Below are 26,179 nucleotides of genomic sequence, written 5' to 3'. Positions count from 1 at the left end.
GACAGTTCAAGTGTTTTATTTTTACTTGAGCATTTTTTTTATAAACAGTTGAATGATCAAAACCATCACTGGTTTACAGAAAGTAATCTTTCCAATGGAAAAAGTACAAAAACTAGAACATCCATCTTGTTTCTGCTCAGAACAGGAATTGAGTTGCATTAAGATGATTTTTTTTCTAAATGTTAATCACAGTACAGCTCCTGATGGAATTCCTTAGTGTTTACAGTCTACTCTAGTTAGTCAGTTTTGTGCTTAAATCCAGTCATCGAATTAAGCAACCACAACACAATGTGGAAATATAGTGTTGAGAAACATAAAATTTGAAACGAGCAGCTTCAGTTAAGAGCAGACTGTATAAATTGTTACTGCAGCAATTGTGCAAACTAGGATTGTGTTTAATGGAATTGTCTTAAGTTGTTAATCCAAAAATAACACATCGGCAGACCAGATTTTACAGTTGCATCTTTTAAACAAGTCTTTGGGTATTGAAGATACTCTGCTAAATAGTAAGAGTAACAACTTAAATTCAAAACTACATGCAGAAATAAGGTTGTCTGAACCTTTATGTAACTGTATAGATGTGAATGCAATGCACTTTCAGGAAATATTTAGTTTTTTTAAAACAGGAATTCCAAGGATTACAGTATCTTATATATTACTGATCCCAGATTTGAAATGGACCTGAAACTCAAACTCATTGCCAGATAGTAAACATAGCATTTCTAGATACTAATGCACAGTAAAACTGGCTTGAGAATTTTGCAACAAGCTTTAAAAAAGTGGGTGGGTGAGGTAATTATATTTCACAATGTCAGCATTATTTTAGTCTAGTGTAACTGATCAGTGGAATACAAGGAAAGCTGTTGAGGATGCAATACCTGAGGTTTTTTCAGTAATGCTTATGTCACTACAATGAGACTAATTTAGTCCATTCTCTGTATAATAAAACTACCCCTACCTATCTTGCATAACAACTCATGCTCGATAGAATTTAACTCTGTACCAATACTCATTTCCATTTGCAGGTAGCACAGACACAAGGTGATCTGAACAACAAACCAAATATTTACATCAAATTATGTACAGGATTTAAAAAAACTACAGATCTAGAAAATCCTGTTTTAACGATATATAAAATCAAAGATGGAGGCGATTTATCCATGTTAAAGTAGGATAATTATCCCTGTGCTCTCATACTGTACACTTTACAATAGATAAATAGCTCAGGTTGACCTAGTAGAAAAGGCAGTGTCAATCTTGTTACATGGTTCACAAGGGTTCTATTTATTAAAGGCAAGTCATTTATATATTAGCTTAAAACTTGTTTCACTCCAGAATTTAGGCTTTGGAGACTAGGTATATTTTGTCTCAGTCTGAGATCTATGATTTACATCTTGATCTATCCATGTTGAAATTGGTGCAGCGATGTTACCTCAGTCCCTGGCGCATTATGGAACTGCTACTTGAGCGAGGATTTGTTCTAACTGGGTAAGTTACTGCTTTCAAAATTAGAAAGCCTTTCTGGAAAAAACAAGCTGAACATTTTATCTTGAATTCTAGTATCCCTAATTTTGTTTCAAGCACCTACATTTTTGGTGAGTGACAAAGATTCAGAAATCCAATCTTTCCCTAACTGGACTTCCCTGGTCAACTTTTGCAGCAACTATTGTAACATGTTGCTAGAATCCAAGCTGCAAATTCTGCAAAACAAAAATTGCAAGAAGGAACTGAATAGTTCAAATCCTATGAATTAGCTGGTGGCTCTTTAACCATGTAGCCACCCATTAACTATTGTGAATCCTGTTCAGTAACTTTATCAAAAATTATTATGGACAAATAGAACTGAACTTTGAATATTCCATTAATGTGTTTTTCATGTCTTGGTGGAAAGATGTTAATTTTGGGGGGGGGGGGGGGGGGGGGGGGTTGCTTTTTTGTATTTGTACAATACAAATATTTACTGAAAGTTTGGAAGTGACATTCATTTGTATTCCATATTATTTAAACTTTGGTTTAAACACCAGATTTCCACTATGTTCTTCATGCAGTTACTCTGCAAAAATTATCATCCTTGATCTTAAACTTAGGAGGCCTACATGGGCTTTAGCAATAATTTGTTCACAAGTGCAGTATCTCTCATATGTACAGCATTTTTATTTAGTGCCTTTAACAAAGTTATAAATTATAGAAAATCTTCATTTACAATGCAGCAATTTTACTTGCTTCTCTGACTCCACTCAGATAGGCTCCAGTAACAGTCTGTGGAAAATGTCGATTTGTTGCCTGTATTAAAAGAAATTTTTGATTTTAAAATGTGATTGGAAATTTCAACAAAGTCACTTAACTCTCAACAAACTATGCAGCAACTTAAGTCATCAACTCTTTTCAGCCTATCCAGCTTCTGGCCAGACGATGCAAAAGCATTTCTAGGCTCACTTCTGAATAAAAATAAACATTTCAAAAATGTTACTTTAAAAAGCTGAAAGCAATACTGCAAAGCAGATCATCAGCATCTGATGAGATATTGTTAGATGTAATTGTCTTTCCGGGTACTGGCATCTGCTTTACTCAGACTAACTTCCAGTATATTGGATTTGATTTTTTGAAAGCTACATTTTAGATGTGCTTTTTTTAGTTTAGCTGTTCATTTATTATAAGACTAAACCTATGATTTGCATACTTCAATTTGCAGGAAAGATTTTACTTTATTTATTTAGATGCAGTAAAACACTTTCCAAGCAAACCAATCTGCTATTACAGGGGTGGCCAAACTTACTGAACCTAAGAGCCACATATAATCTTCAGATGTTCAAGAGCCACAAGACGTGAACAAACTTTACGCAGGCTAATTACTAGTAGAGGTCTTGTAGGTCTCCATCCTGGCCGTAAGCTTAAATCCAGCTGATGTGTCAAAGGCTCCATCAGGTGTTGATTTGTAAGGATTGCACGAGGTTTCGACTTTACAAACTGCGTTACAGAGTACAGCGATTCACAGCAGTATGTTGTGCTGAAAATAGAAATGCGTTGCACTTTAGTTTTCTTGAGGATATTTTGTTTCTGCCACTTGCTTCCAAAATTCAATTGTAGATTGAGATTTATGCATCATCCTTAGACCCATGTCTTCCTGGAAGTCCAATAGTTCCATTTCTACAGCAGATGTTTCTTAACCAGAAGTTTGAGAATCAGATAACCATTGTGGACCACATCAACCACAAATGGCAAAGCAGGTTCTCAACTTCTGCAAGTCATTAATGTTCAATGCTAGATGTTCGTGATGAATAATGCAATGAATAGGTAGAAACTGGAAATTTGGGATTACTCAGAGTGCAATCAGGCCTACTTTTATACCCCAACATTGCAACACTGAGTTTATCCAGTGGGATATCTGCATTTGTCAACACTTCGTCAAGTGTGTTTTTTATGTCAACACCGTGAGTTTCTTTTAGCATCACTAAGTCTAACATTTCTTCTTTCGCAATTACATCCAAGGAAACAACGAATAAATATAATCAGTTGAGTGTGGTCTTCACCTTCAAAGATCCTGCTTGGAATTTTCTCAAAGTTGCTCCAACTTGGATGGCTTCAACAATGGCCCATAATAAACACACAAAATACTGGAAAAACTCAACAAGTCTGGTAATATCTGTGGAAAGAGAAACAGGGATAATGTTTCAAGTCTCTAAGACTTTTTCAGAGCTAAAGAGAAGTAGAAATGTAATGGATTTTATACTGTTTAAGATAAGGTGGAGTAAAATAGGCCAGGGATAGGTGGGAGTCAAGGAGAAATTTGACAAAGATGTCATGGACACAGGGTAAGGAGTGTTAATGGTAGTGTTAAAGACTAAAGCAGGTGCGGAGAGTGGCAAAGTTAAGAAAGCGAAATGTGTTAATAGCCAAACAAGAGTCAGTGCTCTGTGAAAGCAAAACAAAAATTTGAGTGACAGATGGCCCTGTGGGGGGAGGGGTGTCTGTTGGGGAAAAAGGATAAAAAAAAATAAATTTAAAAAATAACATGAAAATATAAAAATGTTTAAAATAATTGCATTAAAAAAGGGGCAAAGATGGAGGAGAGAGTTCATGGTCTGAAGTTGATGACTGGAGGAACAGCACCTCATTTTCCGATTAAGCACTTTACAGCCATCCGGACTTATTGAGTCCTGCATCCATGACTTTGTCAAATTTCTCCTCAACTCCCACCTTTCCATGACCTGCTCCACCCCCTCTTAAACAGTATAAAATCCATCACATTTCTACTCTTTAGCCCTGAAGAGGAAACATACTGACTTGAAACTTTCTCTCTCCACAGATGCTGCCAGACCTGCTGAGTTTTTCCAGCATTTTCTGTTATTTCATATTTCCAGCATCCACAGTATTTTGCTTTTATTTATATTCAACAATGGCCCACCTCACAGGGTTTCAATCTCACCTTCAGGGGTTCCTTTCCCACGATTCCCACATTCACCCAGGGATCAAGTTACAAGCACAATTTCAGCTCTTCAGTCATGCCAGGTAAAGCAGAACACTACTGCTTTAAAGGGGTACCTTTACCCCAATGGCCCACAGCATGGAGTCACCAACCTTCAGCTGCCTTCTTGGGTCTTCAGGGCTTATCCTTAGCCCTCATCAATTACCAGGGCTTTGCCTGAGCCCATGTCACTTAAAGCCTGCTCCCCACAGCGCTTTCTTTAATTGGGGACTCTCTCCTTTTCTTAACTCAACTGGGACCTGTTCTTGTCCCTTGTCCCTGACTCTGGGATACTTCTTGGGACCTCGCTCTGTCTCCCTCCCCAGCACAATTCCTAACTATGATGCTCTTTCCCAGTCACCTGACCCAGATTTTCACACCCTTTTTTCCTTATGCGCAGGCACATGGCCTGAAGAACGAAAAGTTGCCAGTTCCCTATGCTGCCTGCTCCCGGCCTGTGCGTATGTGGGAAGTCCGAAGACTGTCAGGACTTGGAGTTCCGGACGAGTAGGTAACTTTGGGTTTCACGACAGTTTAAATTAGATTAAATTGAGATGCAAAAAGGTGCTCAGCCAATATTTTTCTGCGAGCCACAGTGTGGCGAGCTATTAGATGCTTTTAAGATTTAAGGACAGTCTTAAGTGCTGGAGCACAGAATCCAGTAGTCTACCTGACTCTGATATGTCTCCATGATTGTAGTGGTAGAAGTGACCATTGCACAGTCCTGGTGGAGAGTAAGTCCCACCTTCACACTGAGGATACCCTCTATCATGTTGTATGGCACTATCGCTGTGCTAAATGGGATAGATTCAGAACAGATCAGCTTGAAACTGGGCACACAAGGCAGTGTGGGCCAGCAGGAACAGCACTGTATTTAACCACAATCTGTAATCTTATGGCCTGACATATCCCTCACTCTACCATTACCATCAAGTCAGGAAAGCAACCCTAGTTCAATGAATAGTACAGGAGAGCATGCCAGGAACAAATCAGACATACCTAAAAATGAGTGCCAACTTGGTGAAGCTACAACACAGGACCACATGCATGTTAAACACTGGAAGTAGCATGTGATAGAACTAAGCAATCCCACAACTAAAGAAGCCATCAAAGCTATGCATTCCTGCCAAATTAGTCATGAATGGGGGTGGACAATTAAACAACTAACCAGAGAGGAGGCTCCAATGTATCCCCATTTTGAAGGATGGGGGAGCACAGCACATAGTGCAAAACACTAGGCTGAAGCATTTGCAACCAACTTCAGCCAAAATACTAAATAGATAATCCATCTCTGCCTCCTCCTGAAATCCCCACCATCACAGATGTTAGTCTTCATCCTATTCGATTCACTCCATGCAATATCAAGAAATGGATAAAGGCATTGGATCCTCCAGAACTAGCCACACCTTTAGTCAGGCTTTTCCAAGTCAGCCACAGCACAAGCAACTATGTGGAAAATTGCCCAAGTATATCCTGTTCACAATAAGCAAAACAAATTCAACCCTACCAATCCACATCAAAATGATTGGAAAATGTCATTGACAGTGCAATCAACTGTCACTTACTTAGCAATAACCTTCTCACTGATGCTCAGTTTGGGTTCTGCCAGGGGTACTCACCCCTACAGAGGTGAGATGACAATTAAATGCTGTCTCAATGTTGAGCAGTCACCAGGTCTGGCATCAAGCAGCCCTAGCAAAATTGAGGTAAATGGGATTGATGGGGAAAACTCTGTTGTTTTGAGTCATATCCAGTAGAAATAAAGTTGGTCATGATTGTTGGAGGCCAATCATTTCAGCCCCTTCATTGCAGAGTAGTGTCCAACCATCTTCAGCTGCTTGCATCAATAACCTTTCCTCCATCATAAGGTCAGAAGTGGAAATGTTCACTAATAATTGCACAGTGCTGAGTATCATTGGCAATTCCTCAGATACTGAAGCCGTCCATGTCCACGTGCAGAAAGACCCGGACAACTTTCAGGCTTGGACTGATAGACAGCAAGTAACATTTGTATCACACAAGAGCCAACCAATAACCACTTCCAACAACAGAGAATCTAACCATCTCCTCTTGACATTCAACTTAACCAGCCTTATAAATAGTGTGGCTACAAGTGCCATTCAGAGGCTGGGAATTCTGCAGTGGGTAACTTACCTCTGACTCTCCAAAGCCTGTCCACTGGGCACAAATCAGGAGCATGACGGAATACTCCCCACTTGCCTGGATGAGTGCAGCTCCAACAACATCCAAGAAGCTCAGCCTCATCCATGACAAAGCAGTCTGCTTAATCGGCACCCGATGCACCACCTTCAATTTCACTCCCTCCACCACTGGCACCCAGTGGCAGCAGTGTGAACTATTTATCAGATGCACTGCTACAACTTGCTAAGGTACTTTGGGAGCACCTTCCAAATCCATGGCCTCTACCACCTAGAAAGGCAAGGACAGCAGACACATGGGAAAACCATCTGCTGCAATTTCCCTCCAAGCCACATACCATCCTGACTTGGAATTATATCGCCATTCCTTCACTGTCACTGGTTCAAAAACCTGGAACTCCCTACCTAACAGCACTGCTGGTGTAACTACAACATATGGGCTGCAGTGGTTCAAGGAGGAAACTCGCCACCACCCTCTCAAGGGCAATTAAGGAAACGTACTTGATTGATTAAAATAGATTATAAATACACCTGTTTCAAATGCTGTCAGACTTGGAGTCTCTAAACCAGACGGGATGCCTGGTAAAAGTTATGAAAGTTATTTGTCAAGTAGTACCAACACAACTCTGAATACCAACATTAGAAAATAATTTCCTGACAACATGGGAATTAATTGCAGGGTTAAGATAGAAGTAAACCAAAATCCTTAAGGGTGGTAGATTTTGCTCTGGCTAATACTTTGGTTTTATATATAGTGAATTAGCAAAAATTCCAACCATTTAGGAAATAGAGTTGGTTGGATTCTAGGATTTTCTTGGTGAGAATATGCTGAGGAACTACACCACAACTACTAGCAGGTTTACATAGGCAAAACAATTTATAATGGGTGTTTGTGCCAATCTCAGATTTTGTTAGATGCAGGAGTTGAAAATTAATTCCACATTTGTAAACCAAATACTAGCCATGAAACAATTCACCTATTAACAATTATCAGATAGATGATCCGTTAATCCAAAGTTTCACATTTTGCTTTAGCATTAATATCTGATGCACAACCAGATATCTGGCTTTATTTTAGACCAGTTTCCAAGGAGTTAATTTTGGCCAAAATTTAATTCAGAAGACCATGAACATCTGAATTGACTCAATTTTATGATTTATGAAGTATGTGGATTGTTGATAAACTTGTTATTTTCACCAATGCAAAATTTTTCATGAACTGGTAAGCTATCTTAGCAATCATGAATGTGGTGACTCAAATGATTTATTGAACATTTTTGTGAACATTTACATACTTGTTCACAGCCACACTATCACCTTTTCAGAGCAACTAGCAATATGCAGGAGGTCAATTTAAAATAAAACTACATTCACAAATAATTGGCAGTCAAGTTTTGAATGATCTACTTACCTCACCAGCAAAAAACACTTTTCCTTGTATATCTTCAGCGATTATATCATAAGCTTCACCACTTCCCCCTGCCTTTATAAAGCTGTAAGCCATCTGAGTCCAAGGGTCCTTGCTCCAGTGAGTAACAAAGTATCTGACTGGATCTGGAACTTCCTGTAATGACATTTAATAAAATCTATGCAATTAATATATTGGGAAGGCTCAAAGGCAGATTGGATAGTATTGAAGTGTATTAACAGATCCCTTTTGTATAGTTCCTGCAATCATAAATGCAAAATTTACTGTTCATGCTACAATGTAAATTCCAAGAAACAGTTTAAGGCACTGGATATTGCAAAGGATATGGACCCTGACAACGTCCTGGCAATATGCTCCAGAGATAGTTGTGCCCCTCGCCAAGCAATTCCAGTACAGCTACAACACTGGCATTTACTTGGCAATGTGGAAAATTGCCCAGGTATGCCTTGTCAACAAAAATCAGGCCAAATCCAATCCAATCAATTAGTGGCCCATCAGCCAACTTTCCATCATCAACAAAGTGATGGAAGGTGTCATCAACAGTGCTATCAAGCAGCACTTGCTCAGCAATAACCTGCTCACTGATGCTCAGTTTGGGTTCCGCCAGGGCTACTCAGCTTCTAACCTCATTACAGTCTCAGCCCAAACATGGGCAAAAGAACTGAGGTGAGAGTGACTGCTCTTAACTGGAGAGTGGCACCAGGAGCCCTAGCAAAATTGAAGGAAGTGGGGGACACTCTCCACTGTTTGGAGTCACACCTAGAACAAAGGAAAATGGTTCTGGTTGTTGTAGGCCAATCATCTCAGCACCAGGACATTGCTGCAGAAGTTCTTCAGGGTAGTATCATAGGCCCAATTATCATCAGCTGTTTCATCAATGACCTTCCCTCCATCACAATGTCAGGTGTGGGAATGTTTGCTGGTGATTGTTAATTTTCAGTACCATGCACAACTCCTCAGAAACTGAAGGAGTCCATGTCCATATGCAGCAAGACCTGGACAACATTCAGTCTTGGGCTGATAATTGGCAAGTAACATTCATGCCACACCAGTGCCAGGTAATGACCATCTCCAACAAGAGAGAATCTTCTCCTTGACATTCAATGCCATTACCATCACTGAATCCTCCACATCCTATCACATCCTGGGAGTTACCACTGACCAGAAACTGAACCCGACTAGCCATATAAACACTGGCTTTAAGAGCCAGTCAGAGACTAGGAATTCTGTGGTGAGTAAGTAAATCTTATTAGGAGCAGTAGGGTCTATGTTTCTAGTCTCCAGTTTATAATAAATATTCTGAAAAGTAAAGTTAAGGCATCACAGGGCAGCTTGGTCACATGAAATGCCCATCCTGTAACATGTGGAATGTCGTGGATGCTTCCTTTGGCCTCGATGACCACATCCGCAGTAAGTGTCACCAGCTGCAGAAACATGAGCTCTCGGTTTCAGAACTAGAGCGACAACAGGTGTCACTTTGGCTCATCTGCGAGACTGAGAACTACATGGAAAGCACATTTAGGGAGGTGATCACACTGCAAGGTAAGACAGTATAGTAGAGAGAGAACAGGTGACCACCAGATGGGCTAGGAGGACAGGCAGGTAGTGGAGTCCCCTCCGAGTCCATCCCACTAACTGGTTTTCCTTTTGGGATATTGAAGAAGGCGATGGTTCCTCAGGAGTGCAGCTAGAGCCAAATCCATGGCATGACGGGAGGCTCAGCTGCACAGTAGGGGAAGAAGAGTGGAAGGGCAATAGCGGTAGGGCATTCATTAGTTAGGTGTTTCTGGGCCATAGATGTGATCGAGGATGGCATGTTGCCTCCCCGGTGCCAATGTCAAGGATGTCACTGAGAGGTCCTGAAAGCAGATTTTAGGGAGCTAGTAAAGAGATTAAAAAGCAGGGCTTTAAAGACAGTAATCTCCCAGTGTCACATCCGAACAAGTACAAAAACAGGCAGATACAGCAAATGAACATATAGCTAGAGAGGTGATGCAGATGGGAGGGCTTTAGATTTCTAAGATACTGGGACTGGTTCCAGGGCAGGACCTGTAAAAGGCGGCTACACCTTAGCAGGACTGGGACCAATATTCTTGCTGGGAGATTTGCTAGTGCTGTTGGGAAGGATTTAAACTAGCTTGGCAGGTAGAACGGGAAGAAAAGGAAAAATTCTGATTGGAGAGAAACAAAACTAGTAATGATAGAAGGAAAGTAGTAAGCAAAATTGGAATATTTAAACCAGATGGATTTTGATAAACATGTCCTCACAGCAGCAAAGTCCTGATGGCAGCAACAGCCTGGAGTAACAGGTTGTTCACATCAGAACTGAGGGGCTACCGTGCAGGTATATTACTTTAACATGCCAAAGACTCAAGCACCTTTGACTGTACAACCACAAGTTGATGAATGTCACCTGCCAGCCCACTGGAGAACAAAGGCCAGCATCGACTAGGGTCAAAATACAGTAAAAATGTTAAAAAGGCAAAATAAAAGAAACTCTCTGCCCGAATGCATGCAACATTTACAACAAGGTGGATGAAATGACAGCACAAATAGAAGTAAACAGGGTAAACAAGTCTAGGAATTGATTGTTCAAGAGTATTCAACATTTAAGAAGGGTAAGCAAAAAGGAAAAAGAGGTGGGTAGCGTTGTTAATAAAGGATGAGGTCAGTACATTAATGAGAAAGGATCTTAGTTTGGAAGATCAAGATGTAGAATCAGTTTAGGTGGAGCTAAGAAACAGCAAAGGGCAGCAAACGTTTGTGGGAGTGATCTATAGGCCACCAAACAGTAGTGATAAAGTAGGGCATGATATTAATCAGGAAATGAGAGTTGCATGTAACAAGGTAATACAGCAACAATGGGGGGACTGTATTCTACATATAGTCTGGGTAAACTTAATTAGCACTAATGCTGTGAAGAATAAATTCCTGGAAATGTATACAAAATGATTTTCTAAAACAGTTTGTTCAGGAATTAACTAGGAAAGATGCTTTTTAGATATAGTGTTGTGCAATGAGAAAGGGCTAATTAATAATCACATTGTAAAGGAGCCTTGAGGGAAGAGTGACCATAATATGATAGGATTTTACATTCAGTTTGAAAGTGATGTAATTCAATTCAAAACTAGGGGTCTTAAATCTAAACAAAGGAAGCTATGAAGGTATGAGGGGCAAGTTGGCTATGGTAGATTGTGTAACTACATTAAAAGGTATGATCGTAGACAGGGAATAGTTAGCATTTAAAGAATTAATACATGGTTAACAACAAATACACGTTCCTTTGAGGCTCAAAAACCCAACAGGAAAATCAATCCAATTGTGGCTAATGAGAGAAGTTAAAGATTGTATTAGATCAAAAGAAGAGGCTTATAAAGTTGTCAAAAAATAGTAAGCCTGAGGATTGGGAGCTTTTTTAGAATTCAGCAAAGGAAGACCAAAAAAATGATAAAGAAAGAGAAAATGGAATATGAGCATAAACTAGTGAGAAACATAAAAGCGGACTCTAAAAGCTTCTATAAGTATATGGAAAGATTAGCAAAGACAAACATGGGCCCATTACAGGCAGAGACAGAACTTAAAAGGGGGAATAAGGAAATGGCAAAAAAACTAAACAAATACTTTGTGACTGTCTTTACGGAGGAAGATACACCAAACCTCCCAGAAATACTAGAAAAACCAAGGGACTAGCGGGAATGAGGAACTGAAAGAAATTAGTATTAGTAATGAAGTACTGGAGAAATTAGTTGGACTGAAAGTTAATAAATCCCTTGGACTTGATGATCTACATCCCAGAGTGTTGAAAGAGATGGCTGTAGAGATACAGATGTATTGGTGGTCATCTTCAAAATAAAAGTCCAAGCCTGTGTGCCACAGCAGATGTCAAATGCATAGATAAATTTCCAGGACTGGACTAGGGTAGGTTGTTGGTCTCCAAGATGAACAGGGTCAGGGCTAAGTCAGACTTCTGGCTCAGAAGTCACTGGTCACTATGGCAAGGTACTAGAGGGCAGCCATCACCACGGAGACATATTCAATGAAGTCAACTGCTGCCCAAAGAAACTGGTGAAGAAATTAACACCGTCAGGAGAGAGGAAATGTGAAGAAAAGGAAACAAACAGACAACTAAGTCTGAAATGTCAAGGCCATAGAGCAAAGTAGCACTTTGGGTAAAATTAAGCAAACTGCATCAGGAAGGGATAGACAGTTTGATAATGGTAATAGGGGCATTCATAACTAAGATCAAATCAGTGTAAAACAGTAAAAAGTTAAAATTAAAGGTGCTCTATTTGAAAGCACAAATCATTCGTAATAAGATAGATAAATGGGTTTGACTTGTTAGCCATTACTGATTTGTAGCTGCAGCGTGACCACCACTGACAATTAAATATTCCAGGGTACTTGACTTTTAGAAAAGCTAGACAAAACGGAAAAGGAGGTGGGGTAGCCCTGATAATAAACAATGACGTAAAAGCAGTAGGGAGGAAGAAATTTAGCCCAGCAAGTCAGAGTGTAGAATTAGTATGAATGGAGCTAAGAAATAACAAAGGGCAGAAAACACTGATGGAAGCACCACCACCGACACCGTGCCGCCCCCCACCCCCTCTCCAACAGTAATGATAGAGTTTGATGAAATATAAATTAGGAAATTAGAGGAGCATGTCGTAATCTTTGGAGACTTTATTCTTCATGAAGACTGGACAAGATAAATTGGCAAAATACCTTTGAGGACAAGTTCATGAAATGCACTCGAGGTAGTTTCCTTGAACATGTTGAGGTAGAAACTGAAAAAGAGGCTATTTTAGATCATTTATAGTGTAATGAGATGAGGCTAATTAGTAAAATTACGGTAAATGATTCTCTGGGGAAGAATGATTACAATATGATGAACCCTATATTGAGTTTGAGTGTGATGTGGTTGAGGCTAAAAACTAGGGTCTTAAATTTAAACAAAGCCAATTATGAGATATGGGCATGAGTTGACTAAAATGGACTAGGGAATCAGATCTAAAACAATGACGGTAGATAAGCAATGGGAAATATTTAAATAAATGATTCATAATTCTCAAAGAATATACATTTGATTGAGGAATAAAACTCCACTAGAAAAAAGATACAGCCATGACTAAGCTAAGAAGTTAAGAATAGTATTAGGATAAAAGAGGAATTTTATAATTTTGCCATTAAGATTAGTAAATCTGAACATTGGGATGTTTTAGAAGTGAATAGCAAAAACAAGCAAAGTTCATTACAGGCAGAGATTGGAGAAATTATAACGGGGAATAAGGAAACAGCAGATTTTGCATCTGTCTTCACAGCAGAAAACACAAAACAACATACTGGAAATTATGGACAACCAAATCATACAACCTCTCAGGCCTTAAAAATCTAAGTACACAATGCTGTCAGAAGAGCATTTAAAAATTCCATGATTTTTAAATACAGTAAAATTTCTGTTATCTACTAGAATTCTCTATTAATTGGAATTCTGGGGTCTGGTCTGTTTTTTGACTGGGTGTCAAACTCACTGGTAATAGTCATCAGCGACCTGTTCCTTGCTCCGGTTTCAGCCTCCTATTGCTCTGCAGCACCATCCCACCTTAGCACTGCTCACTCAATTTGCGCACTCCCTCAACACCCCAGTGATCATCCTGGAGCTTTCTCATTGGATGAAAACGTGAAACTCACCTTATATCTCAGTTAACCAGCTTATTTGATCAACCAGTACCTGGAGCATGTCAGATAACAGAAATTTTCCTGTAGAAATTTTACTTTATTTTTGAAGTTTATATTTCAGATTCTACCTTAATCCCACATCTATATTTTAATTTATTTTGTTCTCTATATGATGATTAAAATGAGAATGATAATTACTTCTGGCTTTGCAGTCTGAGAGAATTCTTCAATCTGATTGGCTGATTAGCCTGCTTGATGATGTCACTGTTTCTGGTGCCAGATTAAAAGACATGTCAGAATTAAAGTAATTGGTGCTTTAGAGCTTGCTAAATCTTTGTTAACTGTTTTGTTTTTTGAGATCAGCAGCCAAGGGATAGTGCATACCGCTAAATTTAAGGAGGAACCAATGGATCAAGTATATTTGGATTTTTAAAAGGTATCATGATAGGTTGTTGCATGAAGTTAGGGTTCTTGGAATTGGGAGTAATATATTGGAGACTGAGGATTGGTTAACAGAGAGAGGAATATAAGTATGATTCTTGGGATGGCAGAGGGGAGCTAGTGGAGTGCTGCAAGGATCAGTGTTTAAGCCTCAGCTACTTACAATCTATATCAATGATTTAGATGAGAGGTTCAAGTCTAATATATCCAAGCTTTCTGATGATCCAAAAGTAGATGAGAAAACAAGCTGTGAGGCAGATGCAAAAAGGCTGCAAAGGGCTACAAATCATTTAAGTGACTGAGCAAGAAGGTGGCAAATGGAGCATAATGTGAGGAAATCTGGTAGGAAGAATAGGAAAACAATTTTTAATGAGGTGAGACCAGAAGGATTTGGGAGTCCTTGTACACAAATCACCGAAAATTAATATGCAGATACAGCAAGAAATTAGGAAGGCAAATGGCATGTTGATCTTTATTGCAAATGGCTGGGGTATCAGAGCAAAGAAGTCTTGTTGCAATTATTGAGGGCTGTACTATGTACAGTTTTAGTGTCCCTACCTAAGGAATGATATACTTGCCTTAGAGAGGGTGCAACAAAGGCTCACTACATTGATTCCTGGGATGAGAGGGCTGTCTTATGAAGAGAGATTCAGTAGAATGAGCCTATATTTTCAAGATTTTAGAAGAATTAGCAGTGATCTCATTGAAATGTATAAAATTCTTACAGGAATTGACAGGGTAGATGCTAGGAAGTTATTTCTCTTGGCTGGACTGTCTAGAATTAGGGAGTACACTCTCAGGATAAGGGGTTGGCCATCCAGCACAGAGTTTAGGAGGAATATCTTTACTCAAAGAGCTGCAAATCTTTGGCATTCTCTACCCAGTCAATTAGTATATTTATGATGGAATGATTGAATTTTTGATACTAACAGAATCAAGGGATACGGGGATAGGGTGGAAAGAGGAGTTGACGTAGAAGATCAACTATGATCTTAATGAATGGCAGAGTGGATATGACGGACTGCATGACCTACCGTACCTCCTTTGTTCTTATGTATGAAAATTTCTAAATATAAAGAATCTTAAAGCAAAGCAACGTACAGTGAAATTTGCAATTATTCAAACCTACCACTTATATCTGAGAATGCATCAATGTCAACATAACAAGCCTCCAACATATTGCATCAATGATGGTAGTCCTGCCTTTCTTTCACCCTGAACACTGGCATGATACTCAGGTTTAATTGCTGAGTGTGCCAATTTTTCTTTTGGGAAACAACATTACTACTGGCAACACAAGTAAGGATTTGCACAGAGAGTTGCATTTATAATGCAGGCATTAACAAATGACCTTCACAGGAATTGCTAATATTCATTGATACGTTTTAGGAAGAAAAACAGTTTTTAAAAAAGTTCCTTTTCTCTAATGGTATTTAAATTGCATTACCTCTTCCTTAAAAAGTTCTCGCAGGACTTTCATACATAATTCTGCCACTTGCTGCTCTTGCATATCCCGAATTACAGCCACTGCATCTCCACTGATCACGGACATCAGAACACAATGCTCACCCTGTGAAAATTTCAAAACATATAGAATTGAAATGAATGCATGAGATTTAAAAATAATCCAAAACTTGCTGACCAAGGAAAATCCTCAAAAAATTGACTCATGGATATATTTATTATGTTTTTATGGCCAAGATCATATTCTTAACCCTTACCTCTTAAGCTTGGCAAGTATGAACATCTGCACGGAAATATTTCCAGGTCTAGAAGAGCCCCATAGACAAAAAGAAGCTCATGAGCTTTATCACTCAAATTCCGCAAACTATTTGCTTGGACTGATACACAATAATGGGATGTAATTGCAGCCGGTTTTGCTTATCTAGTATGGATATAGATCTCATCTGATATGGTCGTCTTCCTTAAGCACCGATAACTCTTACAGTGCTGATGCAGTCAATCTCCTAGTCGATTACCAGCCCACACCTAAGTTCCCTCTAAGTTGCATGCCTACATGGCTGCGCACCAGCCCATTAAGTGTTGCACACATGGCATGTGGAGAGAGAGTATTCTGCTGCTCTGCCAATCGATACTTTGTGGAGCTGTGATGCCACCCATGACCAGATTTCCTGATACAAATACAGCATTAACTTCAAATCCAGTCACATCAACAAGGAACTCAACTAAACATTACTTGTATTACTTCTAGGAAAATTAACCTGAACACTAACTATACGCAGGACATGTTTTGGAAAAGAATGCCTGTATATCTGAATTTTACAGATAATTGTTTGGATTATCCATAACCATTGCTTACAATTAGTCTTGTACCACTGCCAAGAATTGTTTTTTTTTTTACCTCACTCTTATGAATTGTTCGACCCTGTCATGCCTGTTGCATTTTGTTGCAATCCTCCAAAGTTGGCTGTTGTGCATCCCCAATTTCCACCACTTCACCATTAGTGGCCACGCTTGGGATGCTAAATTCTGAAATTCCCTCCCTAAACCTTGCTCTCCTCCTTTAAGTTAGTCTTTAAAATCTATTTCTATGACTAAGCTTTTAGTCACCTTAACTATAGCTCCTTATGTGGCTTGGTGTCTAATTTTGTCTGATAAACTTTCCAGAGTATTGCCTTTAAAAGCATAACTGTTTAGTGGTTGGGAGGGTTTGCAATCGATTAAAAGCTTGAACTCTCAACATTTGGCCCTAACATTAGTGTCTCCCATTAAACACAATCCTTCTCCAATGCTCCCTCTTTCTGGTTATAGATTGGTGCTGCTGAAGGGAATATCTTTCACTTTTCCTTTCGACAGCTTCTGCCGCATGCCTTCACACTGTGCTTTAGATCGTATAGTTCTTTAGGGGCCCAGCGCCTGCGTAGGAGGATGAGAGCATGGCCAAGGGCAGACTACATCACCCAGAATGCACCTTGTCAAAACAAATGGCCACATCAACTTGGGTTCTCGTTCCAGGACAATCAAATCTCAAGTGTTGGAACTTTGTCCTGAAGCAGAGCGTGCGATGGGCATTCCAGATTCGGAAGAGTCAATATAATCATTTGCTCACACACAAGTCATGAAGTGGCCACTTTAAATGGAGACGGGTGGTGCTGCCAATAAAGGCAAAGGCAAAAGCTGCAAGTTGAGCCAGCCCCACAAGGGCATGGGCCCCAGTATTTTGCAACTTATGCACGTGCCCTCTCCCACAGCAGGAGTGTTATGATCCCAGCTGATGTTACTACTGGACAAGCCGGATCCCAGGGCGGAACCCAGCTTGATAGATCCTAACTTTTATTTGTTTGCTTAGATATGTGGAGAGTGGCTACTGAACAGGGTCACTGAAGTCAGCTAATGAACTTTTAACAAAGGAATAAAACATTTATTAAACAAGAAAAGATTAACTATATTACAATACTCCTTCGCCTGCAACTATACCTTTACAGATATATACAGATTTGAAAGGATAACACAAGTTACAAAAGCTATCTTATACTTTAACGTTTACCATAAGTACACAGTCCATGTAAACCAAAAGGCGATCTGTGGTCAGACATGTCACACTCTGAAACCAAGCAACAAATGACACCTCAACCAGATGCTATGGATCTCTCATCAGATACCACCAGACACTTGTCACCCCGTGAGCCAACTGGTCTCACTGAACTCCATCTTTCACACGTGGGTTTCCAATCTCCACTCTCCAAGAATTCGCTTTGGAATCTTCTCCCAAACTGGCACTTTCACTCAGACAGTTTCTGCAAGGGTCCACCTCCAGGATTTTGAACTCTCCTTCTGATGTTCCTCTCCTGGGTCACCACATGCATTCAAGCTTTCTTCTGCACTCTCTCACCGACTCAGCTGTTAACAATATACCATTGCTGCACATGCCCATAGCAAAGAGTTACAACCTCCAGTTGTTTCTTTGGACCTTCTGACTTCTCACAAGCCTTTATATAGCTTTGACTCTGCTTCCTGCAGCTTTCGTCTCTTTAACTTGAAACTTGGAGCCTTTCTCTGCTCCTAACTCTTAACTTCACTTAACAGGATCTTTCCCAGGTTCCTGTCCTTCCTTTGGCTAGAAGGTCTGCTAGGGACTTTCTCCTGTTCCACTCCCCTGGATTTGGGGACTTTCTTCTTTACATTGGAACCTGCTATCTTTCCCTTTTCATGTCCTGCCTGTCCTGGCACTTTCTTCCAACTGAACTCAAACTGCTTTCTCTTTAGTGTGTGTGTATGCGTGTACTGCCTCTGGACCCCTGTTGCTAGGCAACAGCAGTTTTTTTTCTATTCTTGTGTTTGCTTTAAATTTTTCTTCAACAGTGATAAAACTCTCATTGGAAATGCAGGCACCTTTTAAAGTGAAACTAAAACTCAACTTGACCTTTTCTTAACACATAAATATAGAAATACAAATCAAACTTAAACTTTAAAGCTAAAACTCATTCTTAATAACCACAAATACAAATATAACTTACTTAACCTATCTCTATTTCCTAACAGGAGAAGCAGCGGAGTCAAGAGATAGGAAGCAGCAAGCAGGAGGCAAGTTATTAAGAGTTGGTAAGTTGTTATTAAGAGTTAGTAAGAGGATTTTTGGGTCAGTTAGGTTCATGGCAACTAATAGGTTTTCAATGTTAAAATTGAACATTGCTAAAAAGAGAGTCACAATGTCAAAGCTTTTCGTCTTGCACTCACCAGGACAGATGCAGGAATGCCAATTTTCAAACAAGCACAACAATTTATACTCCAGGAGAAAAGGGTGTTGTTTGACAGGCAAGGGGATGTTAACTTTGCTGTGAAGGGGATGTTAACATTACTGTGAAGGGAATGTTACGGCCAGAGTCAATTTGCTAACCAATCAATCAACAACATATCTCCCTTTTCAGCCATATTCAAGTAACATAAAAATTACAGTTCAGGAACGTAATGCTTTATGGGAAGTGATTTTCATTAGCATGTTTTTGTTTAGCATGCTGTTTCTTAGAAACACACTAGAAGTGCTAAACAAGGGATGGCTGTACTTCACTGACTGTAAAGTACCGTTGGACATCCTGAGGCTGTGAAAGGTGCTGTATAAATAAACTCTTTCTTTCATATAAATTGAATCTCAGGTAGTGCTCACATCATCAAGATGCTGCAGTGGATTGTCAACTGGTGAGCTAATTAGTAAATTTGAATGCAATTAAGATCAGATGTGTTTTAGTTGGGTATTGTGAGATTTTGTGCGTTTAAGTAGGCCTAAGAAGTTACAGTGTATCCTTTTAACAGTCATATCTAAATGAAGGCAAGTAGGTTTCTTGTTTCTACCCGTGGTGCACATCACCATGATATTGGTGCATGTACAAGATTCATTCCACACATGGATGGAAAAAAGAGAGAGAACATTGGCCCAGGCACATCTTTACAAATTTGTAAAATCAACACTCTGTATACAGTATGCCAATCAGCAGCTGGCCCTCTAGTTATTATGGTTTTGATTTACACTGTCCAGAAGCCGAAATGGCATTTTTCTGCTGGCTGCAATGCAGGCTACAATAACCGATAACTAGAATATTGTGGAATATTGAAGCTGTAGTTACAGCTAAGTTATCTTAAGATTGTCGTGTTCTTACAACTTCCTCAACCTAGAAGTAGGTACAGAAGGGTGGGAAGAGGCTGTCATGGAGCATAAACAATGGCATGGGCCTATTGAGCACAATGGCTTGATTCAGTTGCGTAAATACTTGATAATACTTTGTAATAAGTCCCTGTCAATCACTTGTTTCTGTAATACTGGGATGGATTTGAAAAGCAATCATATGTGAAATAACCATCACAAGATAATAGCAGTAACAGTTTGCTTCTTTATTAATGGCCTTCACTATTGTTAATTCCTTCCTAGATCCATCCCGACCTCAGCCTTAGACATATAGACAAACAGGCATTACTATCGATGGCACATGTTTGAGAATTTGATACAAAAAGAAACACCATCCTTGTCAAAACTGAAGGGAATGTTAACATTGAACTTATTTGCGTACATGCAGTATTTTTACTGTTGTTATCAGTGCTCTGAATTCATCCACAATGTAAATACTGTCAATTCAGACCACCAACAGCTTTAGCATGTTACAAAATCAGTTCTGTAATATAAACATGCTAACTAATTATGTTTGATGGAATAATTGCACCATGTTTGCTCCTACTACTTAGAATGGTAAGGAAGGGGTGAGGAGGCACTTCTTTATTTTAAAAAAAGGCCAAACTTGTTTTGGGATTTTCCCCACTTATTATTTACATTATTACTGTCATTTCTTTTATTTGAAATTCTTCACTTTATTTCAGCTTTAGGAAATTTGTCAATGCATTAAACACAAAATTAGTCCTAAATATCAAAATGAATTCACTTACTTGCGGATCCATATCATAGAATACTCCAAAAAGCCCACGTTTGTTAGGGCTAGGAGGAATGTGGCCAAAAAAGTCTGCTCCCTGAATTTTTTTCTCCCAGAACTTATATGGAAACTGTAAGGCAATCTAAAAGGCCAAAAAAAATATCAGTTTAAGAGATTGGCTACTTTAGAAAATGAGTTACGGTCAATATCCAGGAGAGCAGATTAATCGTTTTTCTGAAAGTTGAAGGGTCATAAATACATAAAATTATTCTATAAATACACAATTCTACAGGCCTTTGCCCTGTGACTGAGAATTGAATCTGCAGGTGAAAAATATTAAAATATATGAAGTCTGATCTTTGGAAAATTCTGTATAACAGCAGCTGGCACAGTTTTTTACCTTCCTATCACACAGCAATTCCTTACCATCAGGAGGTTCAACAGTTTATTCACTGAAATGTACCAGAATATTTATCTACCAAACTACATTTATTAAATGTTAATGTAGTTCTGGATTCAAAAGAAACTAAGCTGTACAGACAATAGTTTAACAGTGTAACTCTACAAAACTTCTAGCATATTTTGATTGTTGCAAAATAATCTTCATGGAGCTTTCCTGTTAAATTTGAAAGTCATAATATTAAGTTAGGTCTTATTTATATAGATTTAATTCATAGATTTTTAAATTTTATCTAAAACACCCATCGTTCTACTTCAAATTCCTGGTACTCCAAAGTATGTTTATTGCTTCTTTTTCATCCCTTTCAGAAGCAATGTCCTTCCAATGATTAGATCTTCACATATTACTCCAAATGGGGTTGAACAAATGCAACATACAATTACTTTTGAATTGTACTCTGTCCTACTATTAATACAATACATTATTTGCCTTTTTTACCTGAACTGTTTCATACATGGATTTACTAGCCTCTAAAGCTCAATCTTAATCAAGATCTTTACCACAGTTCCTTACTCCTTCCTTTGGTTCCCTGACCTCTGTCATATTTTTGGTTACCCTTATTGACATTGAAAGGTATGTGGCATTGGTTGTTCCAGTTACCCAAAAGTGCCAATCATTCTGAATGGGCCATAACTTCCAATGGAGTGGCAACTGAGTCAGATTGCCACTCCGTTCAAAATTACTTACATGGACATCCAGGCGATCCTATCTCACCCAACCTTCCAACTCAGGCTGGTGAGATCTGTGGAGTGCAGCGTGGTCCTGAGACCTAAAGTCAAGGGTAGCTCAGTTGAAGGTAAGTAAGCCATGGCCCTTTTTTAAACAGCATTAGCTGCTGTAAACCAGATACGTTTAAAGGTTCAGGCAAGCTTAAAGGTTTTTGACAAGCCAGGGAGAAGGTAAGCTTATAAGGTAGTGGATAGGATTTTGGGGGCTGGGGAGTTGGGCCTGGGGGACAGGGGCAGTCGTGAGTCTTGTCAGGTCTGGCTGGGGTAGGGGCGTGGGTGTCAGGAGTCAGGCCTAATGGGGACTTGGGAGGGAGCTCAGGGGAAGACTAGTCGGTGGAGGGGAGGGGGGCGTGGGGGGGTGGGGGCGCATGGGGAGTCCCCAAGGTTTTCTGGTGGGGGGAGGGGGGTGTCAGGGTGGGTCAGTGCTCTGGTTACCCAGAAGCTACAAGTGGTTTTCATTATTCTAACTGTTTCTGGGTAACTATTGCTGTAACACAGTTGGACCATCTGAAGTTGGCAATTTAAATCGCATTTTCGGATGGTTCCCAGTGCAGGGCAATTGCCGTGCAAACTTTGCAGAGGGGGTTCCCCAGCACATCTTTGGGGTATCCCCCCGATACACTGCCCTGGAGCTTGGAGATTACGGCCCAATATGAATCTTGAACTTTTGCCAATCACTTTTAAACCAACTTGTCTGTCACTGGAAACATTTTTGCTTTATTTACTTTATCAAAATCCATCATTATTTTAGACACCTCTATCACTTCTTAATTATCTTTATTCAAAGACAATAACCCTAATTTCTCCAGTATATCCACATAACTGAAGTCCCTCATCCCTTGTACCATTCTAATAGAACTCTTTTGCATCCTCTCCAAGGTTTGACATCCTTCCTAAAGTGTAGTGCCCAGACTTGAACACAATACTTCAGCCAAGGCCAAACCAGTGCTTTTTAAACATAATTTTCTTGATTTTGTACTCTTTTGTTAACTATTCCTCTATTAGTAAAGCCAAGGATGCCAAATGATTTTTTTTAAATATATAAACAGTTTTCTCAACTTGTTCTGCCACATTCAAAGATCTGTGTGCTTCCCCTAGATGTCCCTCTGTTCCGATATCCCTTTATAATTGCACCATTTAATTTATACTGGCTCTCCTCATTCTCCCTACCAAAATGCATCACTTCATACTGTTCTGCATTAAATTTCATCCACCATACATCTGCCCATCTCTAGTCTATGTCCTCCTGAAGTCAATTTTGATAACAAATCCATTAAGCACGACTTTATCAAATGCCTTTGAAAGTCCACATACACATCGATCACTCTACCATCATCAGCCCTCACCGTTACTTCAAAGAACGAAATCAACTTTGACAAGCATAATTTGACTTTAACAGATCCATGCTGACTTTTATTTATTAGCCTTTTTCAAATGTCAACTAATTTTTCCTCAATCCTGGTCCCTAAAAGTTTCCTCACCGCTAATATTAGGCTGACTGCCCAGCAGTTGCCAGGTTTATCCCTTTCCCTTTTTTTCAACAGTGATTGCCCATCCCTAGCTGCCCTTGAGAAGGTGCTGGTGAGTGGCCTCCTTGAACTGTTGCAGTCCTTGTAGTGTAGGTACATCCCAGTGCTGTTAGGGAGGGAGTCCCCGGATTTTGGTGTAGCGACAGCGAAGGAATGGCGATGTATTTCCAAGTCAGGATGGTGAGTGACTTGGATGGGAACTTCCAGGTGGAGGTGCCCCCATGTGTCTGCTGCCCTTTTAGATGGTAGCAGTCATGAGTTTGGAAGATGTTGTCTAAGGAGACCTGGTGAGTTCCTGCAGTGCATCTTATAGATGGTACACAATGCTGCCACTGTGCTTCGCTGGTGGAGGGAGTGAATGTTTGTGGATGGGGTGCCAATCAAGCAAGCTGCTTTGACCTGGATGGTGTCAAGCTTCTTGAGTGTTGTTGGAGCTGCACTCATCCAGGCAAGTGGAGAGTATGCCATCACACTCATGATCTGTGCCTTGTAGATGATAAGCAAGCTTGGTGGGGGGGGGGGGGTGTCAAGAGGTGAGTTACTTGCTGCAGGATTCCTAGCCTCTGACCTGCTGTTGTAGCCACAGTATTTATATGGCTATTCAAGTTCAGTTTCTGGTCAACGGTAACCCCCAGGATGTTAATAGTGGGAGATTCAACGATGGTAGTGCCACTGAATGTCAAGAGGCGATGGTTAGATTCTCTTTTGTTGGGGGTGGTCAATGCCTGGCACTTGTGTGGTGTGAATGTCACTTGCCACTTGTCAGCCCAAGCCTGGATATTGTCCAGGTCTTGTTACATTTGGACATGAACTGCTTCAGTATCTGAGGAGTCACAAATGGTGCTGAACATTGTACAATCAGCAGCGAACACTTTTGATCCTCATTCCTCTGGCATCACCCCGATGCCCAAGACGGTTTGGAAAATTGTCGCCTGAACCGTTGCAATTTCCATCTGATTTCCCTCATACCATAAGATGCATCCCATCAGGACAAGGTGACTTTTCTATTTTGGGGACAGCCAACCTTTTAAACACATGCTCTTTTATCTATTTTATGCTACCCAATATAGTAGCTACATGCCTGCATTTGCTTCTAGAGTGGAGACAAAGGTAAAGTGCTCATTTTACACCTCCACAAGAGGTTCCTTAATCAGCTGCAAATTTCGTCTGTGCCCCTTTACTATATATGAGATTATAAAAGACATTTGGGTTGTCTTTTCTGATAAGCTACTAATCTTTGCTCATATTCACTCTTTGCCCATCATTTCCTTTCCCTAGATTTTCTCTGTACTTTTTATATTTCACCTTGGTTCCCTTCAGTAAAATGAACTTTATAATTGCCATAAGCTTTCTTTTTCTGTTTTATTTCTGTTGGTTAACCTATGTAGCTTCTGGTATTCAGGGAGCTTGCACAGCATCAGCTCGACTTAACAAAAATTGCGCTCTTGGTTCTCATATTCCCCCTCACAGGAAACGTGTCCATTTGTACTTAAGCCAATACCTCTTTGAAGGCCTCACATAATAATAAACAAATGTTTTGGCTGCCAATTTTTGATTCCAATCCACCTGGGCCAGATCCCTTTTCTACTCACTGAAGGTAGCCCTCCTCCAGTTCGATATTTTCATTCTTGATTGTATCTTGTCTTTTTCCAAGACTATTTTAAAACTCACTGTTATGGCCACTGTGTTCCAAATGCTCTCCTACGAATATGTGCTCCACTTGCTCTACTTCATCCTCCAGAATTAGATCCAGCAGTGCTTCGTTCCTTGTTGGAGCGGAAACACACTGATCAAGGAAGTTTTCTTGTGCAAAATCCATGAATTTCTCCTCCTCATTGCCCTTTGCACTGTTATCATCCCATCTATTTTTTGATAACTGAAGCCCCCATTATCACTACTCAGTAGCTTTTGCATCTCTGTAATTTATATGAAAATTTACTCACCTTTCTCCTTCTTATGATTTGGTGACCTAAAGTATAGATCCTGTTGCATGATAGCTCCATTGTTCCTAATGTCTAATCAAAAAGATTCTACCTTTGACTCAACCACATTATCCCGTTCCAGTGCTACAATAGTTTCTTTGCTCATTAGTTGAACTCATGCCATTCTTTTTCCCTTCCAAATCTTTCTTGAATACTTGCAGCCACGAATATTAAGTTCCCAATCCTCCCATTTTTTGAGACATGTCTCTGTTATTGCTATTATATCAAAGTCCCATGTGGCAATTTGTGCCTGCAGCCCATCAACTATTTTTCATGTTATGTGCACTGATGTACACGCACTCCAAACACATCTTAGATGCCCTCGCTTTTGTCCTGTTTTAAGCCTCCTTTTACTGAACTATTCTTAATATTAGGACTATTTGCTTCTTTCGGTCCTCTGTGCACCTTGGTTCTCCTCACTGATATTTCATCCTGGTGTCCATCCCCTGCCAAGTTAGCTTAAACCATCCCCATGTGATATGTTAATTTTCTGTGACTGGTCCCAGATCTGTTAAGTCATCTTAAACAGGTCATTCCTGCACCAGAATTGGTCCCAATTCACCAGGAATCTTAAGTCTACCCTCCTGAGCCATTTTCCAGCAAAATATTAATCCAATTGATCCTACTATTTCTATATTCACTAGTCCATTGAATTAGGAATAATTCAGAGATTACACCCTTTCAGGTCCTGCCTTTTAACTTTTTCCCTAGCTCCTCAAACTCTGGCTGCTGTATTTCAATCTTTTTCTTCCTAAGTCATTAGTTCCAAAATGGGACCATGACTTCTAGTTGTTCCCTGTCACCCCTCAAAATATTCTTCACCCCCCTTAGTGATGTCCTTTACCTTTGCACCAGCTGACAACACATCATGCTGTCTATCAAATCCTCAATAACAACTGCTTCTCTACACTTTGCTGTGCTCCCCCTGTACAC

At 39.8% G+C, this 26,179-nt stretch overlaps 1 protein-coding gene and 1 pseudogene across 5 annotated transcripts in view; both read right to left on the bottom strand.

Moving 5' to 3' along the window:
- Positions 1 to 2,136: 2,136 nt before the first annotated feature.
- LOC121275837 (lysine-specific histone demethylase 1B) overlaps positions 2,137 to 26,179 on the bottom strand; it is a 191,771-nt gene continuing 167,728 nt past the window's right edge. For 3 of the 5 annotated variants that reach the window (XM_041183526.1, XM_041183527.1, XM_041183531.1), the window contains 4 exons: positions 20,564 to 20,689; positions 15,618 to 15,740; positions 8,036 to 8,188; positions 2,137 to 2,283 (listed from right to left, as the gene is read on the bottom strand). In XM_041183526.1, coding sequence (XP_041039460.1) covers positions 2,200 to 2,283; positions 8,036 to 8,188; positions 15,618 to 15,740; positions 20,564 to 20,689 — 486 coding nt within the window. In that variant the 3' untranslated portion in view covers positions 2,137 to 2,199. Of the gene's footprint in view, positions 2,284 to 2,424; positions 3,008 to 8,035; positions 8,189 to 15,617; positions 15,741 to 20,563; positions 20,690 to 26,179 lie in introns of those variants that run through there. The other 2 variants (XM_041183528.1, XM_041183530.1) reach the window with 2 other exon arrangements.
- On the bottom strand, positions 10,311 to 10,528 carry LOC121276627 (annotated as a pseudogene).

Source organism: Carcharodon carcharias, chromosome 3 (assembly GCF_017639515.1).
Source record: "Carcharodon carcharias isolate sCarCar2 chromosome 3, sCarCar2.pri, whole genome shotgun sequence".
NCBI classification, from domain to species: Eukaryota; Metazoa; Chordata; class Chondrichthyes; order Lamniformes; family Lamnidae; genus Carcharodon; species Carcharodon carcharias.
Note: the sequence above shows the minus strand (reverse complement) of the source record. Positions and strands in the feature narration are given on the sequence as shown.